This window comes from Epargyreus clarus, unplaced genomic scaffold (genome assembly GCF_041222505.1).
Source record: "Epargyreus clarus isolate Ecla_fem2 unplaced genomic scaffold, WU_Ecla_fem_2.2 ptg000021l, whole genome shotgun sequence".
NCBI classification, from domain to species: Eukaryota; Metazoa; Arthropoda; class Insecta; order Lepidoptera; family Hesperiidae; genus Epargyreus; species Epargyreus clarus.
The window spans coordinates 1,980,509-1,997,925 of NW_027332228.1; the positions used below are offsets into that span (position 1 = coordinate 1,980,509).

Here is a 17,417-nt window from a genome sequence, read left to right on the forward strand (position 1 = left end):
TGTACATACATAAAAAAAATATACCGGCCGAATTGATAACCACCTCCTTTTTGAAGTCGGTAAAAAAATAACAGAGTGCAGAGAGGTAGAGTGAATTTTATTTAATTGTATTTTTTATTTTCCTGTTCTCCTGTGGCCATTTCCTAATATTTACCAGTAGTTTATGGACATAATACATAAATTACACGAGTGAAACCACGAGGTACAGATAGTCACTCATAATTAGGTGGTACGAAGTTCACCGGGTGATCTAGTTTAAGAATAAATGGGTGTGTGTATGTGTATTTCTTGTACCAAAAATTGTGAATGTTATCTGAGCCAGGCGCTTTCCAGTTATGTAGCTTTTTGATAACATCATTGAACACATCAGCGGGGACGCACTGGAATACCATAGGTTCAACTTTCGCGTACCTGTGCTCTTCTTGTAATATCCAATCAGCCTTCTTATTGTGTTGGACTGTGTTTTCCCAAATCTTGGCCCAGAATGTACGTAATTCGCAAGGTGATGGTGGTGAGTTGTTAATTTGAGTGTGATTTTGTGGATTATGTGAACTAGTTGATTTTAATCCTCGGTAAAACTGCTTTTCATTAGTTGTGAATGTATTATTTTGTGTTTTACGTAGTGTACAGGTTTTATACCTTTTTAATCGGTTGCTGAGGGTAGTAAGTTTTTGTTTCAAAGTGTCTAAGAACTCGGTCAGACAAGTATTGGGATTTTCATGGGTCGCGTGAATTTTGTATTTTGTTTTTATAAATGTTACTTCTTTTTCAATCTTAGCACTTTTATTGCCTTTAATGTATTGTGTTAATTTACCTATCTGCGCTCTTAGTTTATCTACTCGTCGTTCTAATCTTATTTGCCATTTCGGTTTTTTTGTGTTATATGTATTATGTGCTTCTAGTTTAAATGGTATAGATATTCTACTTCCGTTGCTCTTAGCTGCTGCCCAAGCTCCACAGTACAATATCGTTTGTAGGGTTGTAAATTCTGTGCCGTTATCTATGTATTTAGGTAGTATGTAACTATTAATATAATTTACAATAGCCGCTAGTTTTGTAGATGGTCTTTGTTTAGGGATATAGCTTCTCTGAGTAGGGTTAGTATTTTTAAAATAGTTGTAGGCTGTGTTAAAAGTTTCTTCTATGTCTGTCGTTTTTTGCTCATCTAAGTGTAATGTGTTTATTGTTGGTGAGTTGTTTGTGGTGTGTATATTAGTCGTTATTTGCGAATCAATGTTATTTATGTCCTGCTCAATAATATGTTCTGGTGTTGGACTAGGGATTGGTGTATGATTATTTTTCTGTAGAAGTATTTCACCGGCTACTTCATCTTTGATTATTTGCAGTCTTTCTTCACTTAAATATTTATTTTGTAAAATTAACCTTCTTTGATCAGCTACTCGCTGCTCTGTTACATGTTTTAGATGGGGGTACTTTAAAATGAATTCTTTGTGAAGTTGTCCTCTATAAGCTGATATATTTGTTTCTAATAGTGTTATTTTGTAGTATGCACGCATTATTGTTATATTATGTTCTGTAGTCCACTTCATACGCTTTCTTGTATCGTTTATATCTGTTAATTGTGATTGTATAGTTTGTAAGTTGTGTATTTGTGTGTTTGATTGTGCATTATTAATGTCCTCACGAGTTTCCTCATAAATTTTGTTGATTTCATTTTGTGTTAGTAGTTTTTTATTTACTATTGCTCTTCTCTGATCTCCTACTCTTTGTCTACGAATCGTATGCATCTCTGGAAATTTTTCAATAAACTTAGTGTGAAGTGAAGGTAAGTAACCGCTTATGTCAGTTTCCATTAAGGTAAGCTGAAGATATGTGCGTAGGATAAACTCATTCATTGGCTTACTCCATGTTCTACGCTTATTTAAGCTGGCGGTGGTGGGTGCAAGAATTTCGACTGGATCAGCCTCTTGCACAACATCCTCCGTCAGCATGCTATTACCTGTTGTGATTGAACAAGATGGTGAATGGGAATAAGGGTTAGTGGATGGAATAGATGGAAAGCTGACCACTGACTCTGTGTCGTGGCAGTGATCTGCAACAGTATTAGACTGGGCAGAAGTTTGCGATACGGTGTCCCCCCCAGAATACGTGGGACTGCCCGAGCTTGATTGCTCGGGGCGGGATTCTCCATCGCGATTCGCTCCGGTACCCGCCTGGGGTAGTTTATATCCGCTTCTTAGTCGCATCGCATTCAACTGTTTGTACCATTGCTCCGTTAGCCTTTGGTGAGTACTTAGCTTAATGCTGCCAAAGTCCGCCCCTCACGTGGTCACTGATGTTCGAACCGGACGTGGAGTTAGATTTTTGAGGGGCTTATTATTATTATTATTATCTGTTTTCATATCATTACATCACACATCGGTATTATACAAAACTTCCAATAGATGGCGTTACTTGTTACATTTATATCGACGCGGTGTAGGTATATTTCGTACGAAATATTAGTAAGAAGGAATAATATAAATAAATATACGAGTAAGTTAAGCAATACTTATATTTTTTAATTAGAAATATTATTATAACAACTCAATAATAATTATAAACTTAGAATTCTTATAACATTTTCTATGAACAATTTTCTAACAATAATAAACATTTATCGGTGCGAAGCCTCCATGTGCGAGTTCAATTCGTAGTTGGCCAATTATTTAAGTTTTCTCAGGTTTCCTCAACATGTAATCCTTCACCGTTCAAGAAAGTGGTAATTAATTTCTTATACGCACATAATTTAAAAAAAAAAATCACAGGTGCGTGCATGGGATTTAAACCTCGGACCCCTCGATCAATAGGCCGAGTTTCTAGACCACTAGGCTAAACTGGCGTTATTAAGCAGAAATAGGCGTGGCGCCGCCGTGTCCCTGTAGTACCGGGACCAGAATAGGGCTACGGTAACCCTTGCCTGTCGTAAGAGGCGACTAAAAGGGGCTTCCGGGGTTGCGGGCGGCAAGAGTGGGAGCTCAAACCGTCCAGCAAGCGACCCCGGGAAGGACAGCGGTTTGTGTGGTCGCATATCGCTGTAATCACCAGGGGATGTGAGAGGAGCGTAAATTGCTCCCCCCAGGGCAGAGCCCGATAAAAGGGCATCGCGTTAGGAGGACTCCGGTTGTGTTCCGTTGGAGATCCCGGAGTTCTCCACCAAACGCTGATAACGGCCACCGGGGGGGTTTTAGTGTGGTAAAAATCTCACATAACCCGGCGTCACTCCCATGGCGTCGGGTACCTTTTGAAGGTTTCCCCCCTCGTCAACAAAAAAAAAAAAAAAAAAAAGGCGTGGCGCCGCCGAAGTCAAAACAAAAAGGAGTTGGGTTGAATGAATGTCTTAAGGATCGTTGTAAGAATGGCCTTTATTTTTTTAACGAAGGGGAAACCTTCAAAAGGTACCCGGTGCCGTGGAAGCGACACAGGGTTATGTGGGATTTATACCGCACTAACCGTTACGTCTAAATACCACTCAGGAAACTCCTTAAGCGGCAGTGTTTAGAAACGCGGTGCCGTGGAAGCGACACAGGGTTATGTGGGATTTTTACCGCACTAACCGTTACGTCTAAATACCACTCAGGAAACTCTTTAAGCGGCAGTGTTTAGAAAAGAGGTCAAGGTTTTTTGTTGTTATATAGGAGTAGCAGACGAGCATGCAGTCCACTTGATGGTAAGTGGCTACTGCCGCCCATGGACATCTTTAATCAACCCCAGAGAGGATTAGATATCCCTGCCTAAAGTCGGCAACAGATGCGCTGCTACTCCTGAGGATTAAGCTGGAGCGCCTCGGAAAAGTAAGTCTCCCTTACTATTAATTAAAATAATTTCGTGCGATATATATGTATATTGATTGAATTCTACTAAATATTTTATAATAGTTTTTTATGTAAATTACTCGTTAACTCGAAGTTAGACCGTGACCATGACCCGGCGCGAAATGTTGGCAATAAATTAAAATTGATTATTAATTAATTATTATGTGGGACAGTAATGGGTTGTTGACGACGATATTTAGAAAGGTTAAGAGGTTCTTAATAATATTATTATTTTTGTTTTTCAGTTTTATATATTATGTATACATTTTGTAAATTCGTTTTTAATAGTTCGTAGTTTTATTTATTTTAAGTTATTAATAATTATTTGAATGTTTTATTTGTACATGTATTGTTAATAATAGTACATTTTATTATAAGTGTAAATATTGATGATTCAGCAATGATATAAGTCATCGATCGTATTTTTTTATTATAACAATAATAATATTTTATTCCAAACAGTATAAACAAAGATACAAAAGTATAATTGAATACAGAGGTCCATATCATATATAACTTACAGACTAACATATATTAATATATACTTATAACTAAATTATGTACACACAACATAACTCCCTTCGGCCAGAGCTGCTCCTTCAAGATGGTTGCTAGATTCTCTATAGGGACACGTGTAACAAATGAACTAAAGTTTACTGCGTTACTCGCCACCCACTTTTCAACCACCAATCGGTACTTGGTTTTTATTGTCACATACTCCACTATATCAGACACCTTCGTTTTGTAATGGAGTCGTGAGACATATATGTGCGTCACGGGAACGGCAGGACGAAGGAGGAGACTCATTCCTGTCGGTGCTGTGCCACATTTGTTACGATCAGGAGGTCCGCGGTGTCCTTATCCGCCACACGGTTGGACACTATGAATCATGAGTTTTAAAATCACACAGCTTGTCCGCGGCGAAGGCGGAGGAAAAACGCTTCATTAGTTACGCTTACTCCTAATCAGATATTGAGAAGTACGTATTGTAAATAAGAGATTCTTTATAACATTGTAGTAGCAACTGATCATTCAGTCCAACTGATGGTAACATAGCCCTTTCACCAATATGTATTGGAGCAGTGTGATAGAGTTCGCTCCAGTTCCACCGCCACACCTAGTTCTGCCTAATAACAGCAGTGCTTAGTGCTGGTGTGGTTTGGTTTAAAGGATGTGGTAAGGGAGACCTACTTTTCTGAGGCGTTCCAGCTTAGTACTCAAGGGATGTGACGCATCTGTGGCCGACCTCAGGTAGGAACATCTAATTCTATCTGTGGTTGATTACAGATGTCCATGGGCGGCCACTTACCATTAGGTGGACTGCATGCTCGTCTGCTACTCATATATTATAAAAAAACCTAAGATGTCGGGAGAGTCCCTTTTATAGCCACAACCGCAACCCGAAATATACAGCTAGCTGTGGTGCCGAGACCACTTAAAATTCAGGAGATTCTAATACGATCGTCATCAAAACAAGAGATATTTAGAAAAAAACTTCTACCTAAGCTTTTTATACCATATGATGAACATACGAAATTTCCCATGAATCCCATATATTTCTGCTAGTAAGGTTTGATGTAGTCACCACTTGGCTAAATATATAGCCCTTAAAATGAATAATTTTCTTCGGAAAACTAAGCTTAGATTATCTATAGTCAGAAGATTATATATTAGATATCCAACGGTTAAAGAAATGGTTCCTCATCTAAATCCCCTTAAAAATCACTGCACGTGACACTTAAAACTGTTTTAAAAGTATACATGCCCACACTATTTGTAACAATGACCATGCATCTAATAGATATGCTAATTTACTGTATAGGCTAATTAAAGTTTCCATAAATATTTAAAACAAACAGTTATATACTAGACAACTATACGTGCAGTCGTTCGCTATTGAAATATAATACTAAAATTTGGAATAAAATTTTAAAATATTTTAGTACGGTTTTAAAGTGTTTTTTTCAGTTCAATTTTTTAAGATTAAAATCGAGGAGTAAGGTTATGAAAAATGGCTGAAATTATAAGAAAAATAATACGAGGATACAATATACTTTTTCATGAATTACCTGGTGAGTGATTTTTCATTATTATTTCTAAAATTCGTATGTAAATATGGTATTAAATGTTCACTGTTCAAACAATCGCTCACGGCTTATAATGATAGTTTGGTCTCTAAATTCAATTGTTTTTGTTGTATGAATTTATTTATTTAATGTTGTAACACTTGAAGTGTGTAATACGTTATTATGAGTTATTGTAAGTGGTGTAGAGTATTGTGAGAAAACCTACGATCGAGAAGTCTCCATATAGTTCCCATAGAAGTGTAAGTAACTGATCTTGTCTAATGTTGGCACACTGAAAAACATTTATGAATAATAGTAACTTGACTTATAACCATAGACTAAGATTTTTTTTCGCTAATTGATCTGACGAGAAGTAGAGTTACCTGTCCTCAATTTAGTCCTTAAGGGTAAAAATATAATGCTTTTGTCTTGAGTGATTTAGTTAATATTTAATTTATTGTCTAATAACAAATATTTGACTAAGCAAAATAAACGGACAATACAATGCTAACATCCCAATCTTGAATACACGGAGAAGCTGTGGGTATAAGTGAAATTCATGAAGATTAAATAAAGTAGGATCCTCCGTCATTCGAACTTTTAATAGCAGTATTATTATGGTGCATAGACTTATAAGTATAACAATAATATAGGAGAAGCAGACGAGCATACAGTCCACCTGATGGTAAATGGCCACGGCCGCCCATGGATATCTATAACCAACCTCAAATAGGATTAGGTATTCCTACCTGCGACCCCTGAGAACTAAGCTGGAACGCCTCGGAAAAGTATGTCTCCCTTACCACACCCTTCAAATCAAAACACAGCAGCGCTAAACTCTGCTGTTATGAGTAGCAAATCTAGCACATTTATGCGAGGCATCGCAAGTTACTTCTGAAGCAAAAATGCATCTGTGATAAACCGAACCGAATTTTCCGAATAATAATCATCCGAATAATATATTAAAGTTATCCATTGTGGCATTGACAACATACTATTGAGTGCTGGAATATGAATACTTAAAAAAAAAAAAAAATCATTTTTTCTTTTAAAAATAATTTATATTTTTATTTTTATAATATTTTTTCAGATACAAGAACGCGTGATTGGTTCTTAGTAGCGAAGCCCTATCAAGGGCTAATTCTGCTTGGAATATACCTCATGTTCGTCTTTAAGTGGGGCCCTCGGTGGATGAAGAACCGTCCTGCCTTCAAAATGGATACAGCTATAATAATATACAATGCCATCCAAATGGCGCTATGCACTATACTTTTTGTGAATGTAAGTTATTTTTTATTGAAATGTTCATTTAGGTTGTAATAGTCGAGGGGTAAAAGTTATTTTTTTAATTGTAAGGGAGGTTGGTTTAAGCTAAATTTTAATTTTTCGGGACGCAACTCTTGTTCCACAGCCGCCATTTTGAAAAAATGGGATACATATCATTTTCTCGCTCTATCAGAAATTATTCGTCTTATTAAATATTCGAACAGTAAATTTAAAAACAATGTTTTTCGTGAGTACAAATTTAGTTGATAATCGCTATATACGTTTTTTCGTGTGGTGACAACAGATTAATTTGGCACATTTATGCCACTTAGCAGTAGTTTTTATATTTTTTTAACGTAGATAGATCAAATGGTAACTACTACCTTCCACATTTCATGGCATATTAGCCTCTGCTAAATGTTGAAGGACCTGAAACTTCGCAATCAGATAAACAACTTTTCAAAGATATAGATGGAGTTTCTACCCACCCTCATCTATGTGTTTTTATCGGTTTTGTTGTCAAACATAGTGGAAAATGCCACAGAAGGATATAATTCAATGCAATATATAGATGGTGGAACCCTTCATTGTTCGACTTCGGAAGCACTGCCGCCACTCCATTTTCTACCTAATAACAACACTTTTTAACGCCACTGTATTCTGGTTTGAAAGGTAAGGTAAGCAATATACACTTATACGAGTCGTTTCAACTTATTCCTCAGGTTTAGAAAAGCAACTAAGTCCGAACTCAGGTAGAACACTAAGCCTAACTGAAGGAAATTACAGAAGTCCATGGGCGGCAATGTCCAATTGTCATCAGATGGATCTATACTTGTTTTCTACTTCTATATTATATTATAGTACAATAATAAGTATTTATAAAGCTTATACAATATATCCGTATTAAAATTAAACGTAACACAATAACTTTCATATGCTTACCAAAAATAATTTGAAATTAACTTTATCAAATATTATAAAGTAATAAAGCAATATAACTGTTCAAACATAATGATATACAGTTATATATAATTAAAATAAAAAAAAAATGCATAAAATTAATAATTTCCAAACATATGCATAACTAAATTTGAACTACGTTGATAGTCGCGCGGGGTCGCAGCGACCCAAGCTCTAATTTACAGCAAATCTAATTACTTTTGCTGCATGATCAATACTGACACGAGAGGGACTAAGGAGTCAGGAAGCTACCAGAAATTTCCACTTGCTAGCGCATAAACCCAAAAAGTTAACTAGAATTGAAAATGACTTGGGGTCGCGCAGACCCCGCGCGCCTAATTAAGGTTTATTATTCTCTATCAGATTTTTTTTTCAAAAAAAGAATTATGATTTCAATTGAGTACAATTAAAAAATTTAATTACATCCTCGTAGAATTGATATCAGACGTAATAACTATGAGAATAAGAATTATATTCCGCACACAAAATATAAAACCTATGAAATCTCCCAAGCATTTACATTTTTAAAGTGAATGAAACCGCAGGGGACAGCTCGTAACTAATGGCCTAACGGATTCATGTGCCCTCTGAAGGGCAGAATTGCACATGAAATGTAGCTACTAGTGTTAAGGGCCTAACGGATTCATGTGCCCTCCGAAGGGCAGAAATGCACATGAAATGTAGCTACTAGTGTTAAGGGCCTAATGGATTCATGTGGCCTCTGAAGGGCGGAAATGCACATGAAATGTAGCTACTAGTGTTAAGGGCCTAATGGATTCATGTGGCCTCTGAAGGGCGGAAATGCACATGAAATGTAGCTACTAGTGTTAAGGGCCTAACGGAACCACGTGCCCTCTGAAGGGCAGAAATGCACATGAAACGTAGCTACTAGTGTTAAACGGTACATTTTATAACTACGAATATGAGTAACGTAACTGTAATGAGCCGTGAAGGCCAAAAACAATTAACACGATATAAGTCAGTACTGTAGTGTTATGATTTTTTAAATCACCACGAGGTCGAGCTAAAATCGCTGGATTATAAACGATGACCTCTTAAGTTTAAACTATTCAGGTGTTAAAAATATTAAACTGCGTGTTATACCGTTCACACTATACATAATTATAATCGTGGTATATGCGTTATGAACCTTACAGTTTATAGTACAAGCCGATTGGATTGAAGAACTAACTGAGGTCGACTGTAAATGTTTTAATTTATTTTTATCTATTTATTTATAACATAACTAGCTGACCCGGCAAACTTTGTACCTTTTAAACCTTCCCTGGACTTCCACAAATTATTCTAAACTAAAATTAGCCAAATCGGTCCAGCCGTTCTCGAATTTTAGCGAGACTAACGAACAGCAATGATTTTTATATATACATATAGGTACCTAATAACATAATAATGTTATTTAGAGGCTTAACCTAAAACATTACATTGTGTTGTCTCTGAGAAATGAGTAACCCCTGTTGTAACCCTGCCTTACTAGATCTGAAGGATCCTAATAATTTAAGATGTAAGAAGGATACTAAAGGCTCAAAAAACTATTGTTATAAAGTTAGAATTACATAAATAACTTAATATGTATAATAATTAGTAATTAATATATATTAATATAAAATGGCGCACATGGATTCCATGTGAGTCATCACAATTATTTAATTTTTTTAATCCACGTTTCAAATAAAGATTTTTGTTTCTTAAAATTAAATAAAGAACTCCAATATGTTGATAAATCTACGCTGCGTTTTGTTTATTTTTATACTCCTTTTTATTTATTTTTTTGATCTCACTCTAGACCCCATGCGACTAAGTGGGTGATTTTCTTTATGCGCCTAATTAAATGTAACTGGTAATTTACAAATGGACGGTAGAGGCCACTTCTACGCGCACTACATGTTTTTTTATATAGTATAGGAGTAGCAGACGAGCATGCAGTCCACCTGATGGTAAGTGGCTACTGCCGCCCATGGACATCTGTAATCAATCGCAGATAGGATTAGATATTTCTACCTGAAGTCGGCCACAGATGCGCCGCTAAGACTAGGCTGAGGACTAAGGTGGAACGACTCGGAAAAGTATGTCTCTCTTACCACACCCTTCAAAACGGAACAGAGCAGTGCCTAACACTGCTGTTATTAGGTAGAAATACGTGAGGCGGTGGTGCCGCCGGAGTCGAACCACAAAGGGTTCTACCACCTTCAAACACTTACTAATTTAGGTTCTCTTACTAATAAAAACATTTCTGTTTCAGAGCCTAAGGTTTTGGGGTTGGGGCGGCAGCTTCAAATGGATCTGCGAACCAGTCGACAGCTCCAACTCTCCAGATGCAATAGTAGTAGCAAAATTAGTTTACTTCTACTTCATAACGAAGGTCATTGACCTTATCGATACAGTAAGTCAATAATTTTGTGACCCATATGTAACTTAACTTTGGTTCAACGCCACATTTTAATTACCAAACAATACCCAATGTTGCTTCCGTTAGGAATAATTAATGTTGAATTTAATGGTTTCTTATATTTTGTTTAAATAGCACTTTTTTGAATCAATGCCATAATGACTAGTTTTATCCGCGGCTACGCTCGAAGTTACAGACCAATGATAATAATTTGATACATTTGTCCTTAATGTTATGATCATCAGGACAAAGGTTTCTTATTTTAAGTGAAATATAAAACATGCCTAGAAAAATCACAAAATGTTGTTAAAACCATAAAGTGTAAATCTGATTCTGTACACAATCATGTACCTATGCAAAATTTCATGATTGGTTGACTTTTTAAACTATGAAAGCGAGACAAACCGACAACATGATTCATAATAAATTTTTGTGTTGTTTTTTGACGGTTAGTGGCTGTCACCCATAGACTTTTACCTACCCCAGATACGATTAGATTCGTACCTGAGATTGGCTACAGACCCGTAAGTTGGAACGTCTCGGATAACTACATCCTCACCACACTCTTCAAAGCGGATCACAGCAACGTTTAACACTGCTTTTATTAGACTGAAATCAATGTGGCGGTAGTGCTTCCGACATCGAACCACATAGAGCTCTAGTGTATTGTATTTGAAAAGAGTCATTATCACCAACTTATTACTGTCCCACTGCTGGGCACGGGTCTCCTCTCAAAAGGAGAAGGATTAGGCCATACTCCAATGCGCTGGCCAAGTGCGTATTGGTAGACTTCACAATTCACATACCTTTTTTTTTAATTTCTCAGGTGAGCACGTTTATTCACGACTAGCTGTGCCCAGCGGTTTCACCCGCGTTAAAAAGAAACAGGGACACACCTAGTTCTAAAATATAAGTAGCCTAAGTTACTCCTTATTACATCAACTACCTGCCAATAAAAGTCCCGTCACAATCGGTACAGCCATTTCAGAGACTAGCCAAAACAAACAGACGGACAAAAATTTAAAATAATGTTATTTTGGTGTATGTACCGTATATATTTTCATGTGCATGTAGCAAAAATCTATTATTTCAATATTAAAAACAGACACTCCAATTTTATTTATATGTATAGATGTTTTCCTACATGTTGTGGCCCTGTACACGAGTGCTCTAGATTGGCCACCAATAGACAGAAATGGCGAAATGTCGTGAGGCGAGTCACATCAGCCCCCACACACAACACATGATGACCACGACCGCTCTGACAAGAGCGAAACGACTAAGAAGAAGATAGATGTTTTCATCCACCGTTTAGTGATAATTAATTTCAGAAGTGCGTGCGTGGGATTTGAACCTCAGGCCGGTCGATCGAAAGGCTGAGTTTCTTAACCACTAGGCTATCACTTCTTCAAAATGGTACCTGTTTGTATTTGTGTTGAGTACCAAGAGTTTGTTCATGTATATATCTGCATTGCGGTAAATTTTACAGTTTTTAACCGACTTCAAAAAGGAGGAGGTTATCAATTCGGCCGGTATCTTTTTTTTTTTTTTTTTTTTTTTTTATGTATGTACAGCAATTACTCCGCCGTTAGTGGACCGATTTTAATAATTCTTTTTTTATTGTGTAGAGACGAGCTGCGAGTTGGTCCCATTTAAATATGGTTAGGATCCATCGATTGGTTCTGGAGAAAAAGAGGGGAACTCCTCCACCCATGTAAATATAACAGCCATAACTTCGCCGTTTATGAACCTATTTTAATGCCTTTAATTTCGTGTGTGGACAATTGCTACAAGTTGGTCCCATTTAAATATGATGAGGATCAGAGTGGGTTCTGGAGGCAAAATATGTAACTCCTCAACTGATGGGTATAATTGAGTTTTGTTTGAAGATATTTGGTGTAGGTTCTAATGAAATTGAAAAACCAGTTTATCTTTGACTATTTAAGGGTCTGATAATGTGGCTCGGAGTCAAAATATGTAACTCCTCAACCGATGGGAATAATGGAGTTGTGTTTGAAGATATTTGATGTACGTTCTAATGAAATTACAAAGCCAGTTCATCATTGACTATTTAAGGGTCTGCTAATGTGGCTCGGAGACAAAATATGTAACTCCTCAACCGATGGGAATAATTGAGTTGTGTTTGAAGATATTTGGTGTAGGTTCTAATGAAATTGAAAAACCAGTTTATCTTTGACTATTTAAGGGTCTGATAATGTGGCTCGGAGTCAAAATATGTAACTCCTCAACCGATGGGAATAATTGACTTGTGTTTGAAGATATTTGGTGTAGGTTCTAATGAAATTGCGAGGCCAGTTTATCATTGACTATTTGAGGATCTGATAATGTGGCTCGGAGACAAAATATGTAACTCCTCAACCAATGGGAATAATTGAGTTGTGTTTGAAGATATTTGCTGTAGGTTCTAATGAAATTGCAAAGCCAGTTCATCATTGACTATTTAGTTAGGTTAGGTTGGAACATATAAGACAATATAAAACTAAGCGAGCAGGGCGCGGCAGCGCCCTGCGAGCGGGCGGTTCCAATCAATGTAAATTCAGACCTTACCTTAATTCGTGATCTCGTTTATACAATTTTATATTGTATTAATATAAATGTTATTATGTCATCACTAAAAAGGGTGAAAAAAAATTTTTAACAAAAAATACAACCGACTTCTATGTCACTACAAAGTAAAAAATAATTCAAATAAATGTTGGTTTAGTACATATTTCTGAAGTCGGCGCTCAATATATTTCGTTGGATAACGATGTCAACAGCGTATCTAATATGAGCGTATCAATATATTTCGTTGGATAACGATGTCAACAGCGTATCTAATATGAGCGCCGACTTCAGAAATATGTACTAAACCAACATTTATTTGAATTATTTTTTACTTTGTAGTGACATAGAAGTCGGTTGTATTTTTTGTTAAAAATTTTTAAAGTTTCTTAAAAATACATTTTATTTCAGGTATTCTTCGTGCTTCGTAAAAAGTTTAACCAAGCATCCTTCCTCCATGTCTACCATCATACTGGCATGGTGTTACTCACTTGGGGTGCAATTACATATTATCCAGGTAAATATTGTAACTAAATATATAGGGTCATTCCCTTCGTGGTTTGCCTGCGCTTGCGACGACATTTTTGCTTTATTTTATTATTTACTAGCTAACTCGATAAACGTTGTGTTACCATACAAATAAAAAAATGTTAAGGGTGAACAACCCTTATCACTTAGGGATATGAAAAATAGATAGTAGCCGATTCTCAGACCTACTGAATATGCATATAAAATTTGGTGAAAATCGGTAAAGCAGTTTCGGAGGAGTGCGGTAACTAACATTGTGACACGAGAATTTTATATATAAGATCTGTAACATAACACGTAATTTACGGGCTTAACCTAAAACATTGTATGTCCTTAGAATACTAAATACATTTATAAATCTAGTAAGGTAATAAAATACATCAACATCAGGCCTGGCCTCAGGTAGGATTCTAATCTAATCTGTGCTTACAACTTACATTTATTATTTCCTTGTGATTCCAGGTGGACACGGTACTTTCATCGGAGTAGTGAATAGTTTCGTCCACATCATAATGTATTGTTATTATTTGCTATCTGTCGCAATACCAAGCATTAAGAATATGTTATGGGCAAAGAAACTCGTCACTCAGTTGCAAATTGTAAGTTGGATTTTTTTAGTTACGATTTTACGAGTTTACGATTTTTTAGCTTGAGTTATATGTATGTATGTATGTATGTATGTACGTATGTAACGGAATCTATGAACTCAATTTTCACCCACTTTGAACGGCCCGATTAATTTCAAATTTTAAACAATTATCAAGAACCGATGACAATACATGATTTTTATAATTTTATTCTTCTCCTCATCAGGATCGTCAGGAATCAGGATTAAAGATTTTCCTTGTGCAATTTTAGCGTGGTTTTTAGTTTTAAAACTATAATTGTTATTGTATGTCTTATTCTTTCTGTCCCAGCATTGTAAACCCATTGTGGTCCTATTGATGGGCACGGGTCTCCTATCAGTGCGAATTGGTAAATAACGTCACACACCTTTCAAATTTCCAATATACACATAATTTTGAGCAATTGCCTGCCTTGAGATGTATGCCTAAGATTCGAACCTCCGCCTCTCAGTCATTTGGCTATCAGTGGTGTTAATCCAATATTAAATTATATTATTGTTAATCAATAATGACCCTTTTATTCTAAATTCATGATAATAAAACAATTACAATGATCATAATATAAATCAATTTATCAGTTGTTCAGTTTCGTGATGTGCGTGTTTACTGTAACTTCTTCGATTTTAAAGCTTTTATTTTCTTTTACTTCCAGTTGCAGTTCTTCTTATTCGTCGTACATATGAGCACTGTAATCTTCATACCGGAATGTAAATACCCAAGATGGACTTCAGCTGTTTTCCTACCCCAAAACCTGTTTATGCTCATTCTTTTCGTTGACTTTTATATTAAGGCTTATGTTAGGAAACCTAAAAATCAAAAACTTAAACTTGAAACTGATAGAGAAAATAAAAATTGTCCCGATAATAATGATAATTCTAGTGATATGGTTATTGTTGAAAATGGTTTGATCAAAAAAGAAAATGGTGACGGACGGATAGAATTTTTAATAAGACACCGCCGCGATTCTGGTGTTAATATTGATCGTACGTAATTTAATAACTGTCGTAATTATCCTTTAGGCACTTCTTCGTTGGGACGGCAAAATGGTACGGCAAAATGGTACGGCAATTATTGCACAGTAATATTATAGCACAACAAATACTTAAATAGACGACGCATGTGACGAAATATCTTTTGGTACGCAATGTATTTACTTTGCGTACCAAAGATATTTCACTCACACGCGTCACATTTATTTGATACTTCGTGTATAAGAAAAGAAAGTATCTTATACATAACAAATTATACAATTTTTTAATGTGATTTTTTTCATTTAATTATCCGAACAGCAAGCCAGTACTATTCGCTTGATCGATTTATTTATTTATTGTTATTTATTAGCATCGATTTGAGGACAAGTTTTCCATTTTATCTATGTTTTTGGCCAAAAAGAAGAAGCAACCCTTTTCAAAGGTTTTAAATTATAGGTCATCCCTTTTCTTTTAAACTTTTGTGTGAAGGCACAAAAATGTTATAATTTGCATTTAGTGTGTTGTGAAACATTTTTGTATAATCTGTTACGTTATGATTATAAGTAGTTTTAGTTTTACATTTGTGTTTCATTTGCAGGCTTTAATAAATAAAATAAAACAAAAAACTATATTAAAAAATGTTTGTATGTTTGAGAAAAATACAGCCGCTACCCCTGAGGACTATCCTGCAACGCCTCGAAAAAGTAGGTATCTCTTACCCTTCAAACCATAATACAGCAGCGCTTAACACTGCTGTTATTAGGTAGAATTTAGCGTGGCGGTGGTGCAGCTGGAGTCGAACCACAAAAGGTTCAACTACCTTTAAAGGGGAAACAGGGGTTTCATCATGAGAGCACTTTTGGCACACCTGTTTCTATTAAAGAGTTAACGGCTACTGTGTTCTGATTTCAAAGTGTAATAAAACAAAAATTTATAATTGGGGTTTCCAATCAGTCCTCACGCCTAGCAAGGTAAGGGTCCTAGTAAACACTGAACTTGTAGCATCTAGAAGACAATTCACCTACTTTTCGGAAACTATCTATTTGATACTATCAAACGCTACACCCTAAACATGCGAAAAACGCAGCTATTTTTTTTTCACTAAAACATGCATTTTCTATATCGTGATCAAAGTCAAAATAGTTAAAACACAAATTGTCGATGTAAGAGCTGTGATAACCTGTCCCTGTAGTTCCGGGACTAGAATAGGGCTACGGTATCCCCTGCCTGTCGTAAGAGGCGTCTAAAATAGGGCTTCCTGGGTTGCGGGTGGCAGGAGTGGGAGCTCGAACCGTCCAGTAAGCGACCCCGGTAAGGACGGCGGTATGTGTGTTCGCATATCGTTATATGATTCTTACACCATTGTATGCGGTTAGTTTCACACGGGGACCCATTTCAAGGAAATTTGAAAATATTCGCCAGTTTTCCCGGAAAATTGGAAAAACCCGATTTCATATAAACTTCAATAACTCGAGTATTTCTTAACCAATTTCAATTTTCTTTTTTTTATATGAAAGGGGGTTTCATTGCGGTACTTTCCTACCATAACATTAGTATGCTCTGATAATTAGAACTTAAGTTATTTTACTTTGTAGTGACATAGAAGTCGGTTTTATCTTTTTGTTAATTTTTTTTTAAATATACATCATACACATGTATAGAGTTTCTTGCGCCGCTTCTTCAAAGCAAAACCTTCCAAATCGCTGATAGATTATTGACGTTCTATATATGTTCTAAAAGAATGATATAATTATCAATATTTTTAATAAATTAGATTTTAATTGCATTAAAAAATGTGCAATTAAACATTATAATGTTTTAATAACACCAAAACACCTTCCGGTTATAAATTATTTACGTTCTATATACGTTGTAAAAGAATCATATAATTCATAATCATTTTTAATAAATTAGATTGTAATTGCATAGAAAAAATGTGCAATTAAACAATATAATCTATTAACGTGGGTGAAACCGCGGGGCACAGTTAGTATACCAAGGCCCGCGGGAGTTGTAATAATAAACACTTTGTAGCATGAATATTTGATATCATCTAATTTTTGATACATATGATATTCATCTTCTTTTGAAACATTTATCATTTTATTAATTTTAGTTACATTTAATTATTTACAATATTAACCTAATTAACTATAATAACAATTAAGTAATTCTATTAATAACAGAATATATCTTCCATATAAGAGCCATCT

At 35.7% G+C, this 17,417-nt stretch overlaps 1 protein-coding gene across 1 annotated transcript; it reads left to right on the forward strand.

Moving 5' to 3' along the window:
• The first annotated feature begins 5,734 nt into the window (after positions 1-5,734).
• Positions 5,735-15,688, forward strand: LOC140750621 (very long chain fatty acid elongase 7-like). The gene is made up of 6 exons (XM_073084287.1): positions 5,735-5,887; positions 6,972-7,162; positions 10,368-10,508; positions 13,491-13,596; positions 14,070-14,206; positions 14,886-15,688. The coding sequence occupies exons 1-6, from the start codon at positions 5,827-5,829 to the stop codon at positions 15,222-15,224; spliced, it is 975 nt and encodes a 324-aa protein (XP_072940388.1). The 5' UTR covers positions 5,735-5,826; the 3' UTR covers positions 15,225-15,688.
• The last annotated feature ends 1,729 nt before the right edge of the window (positions 15,689-17,417 follow it).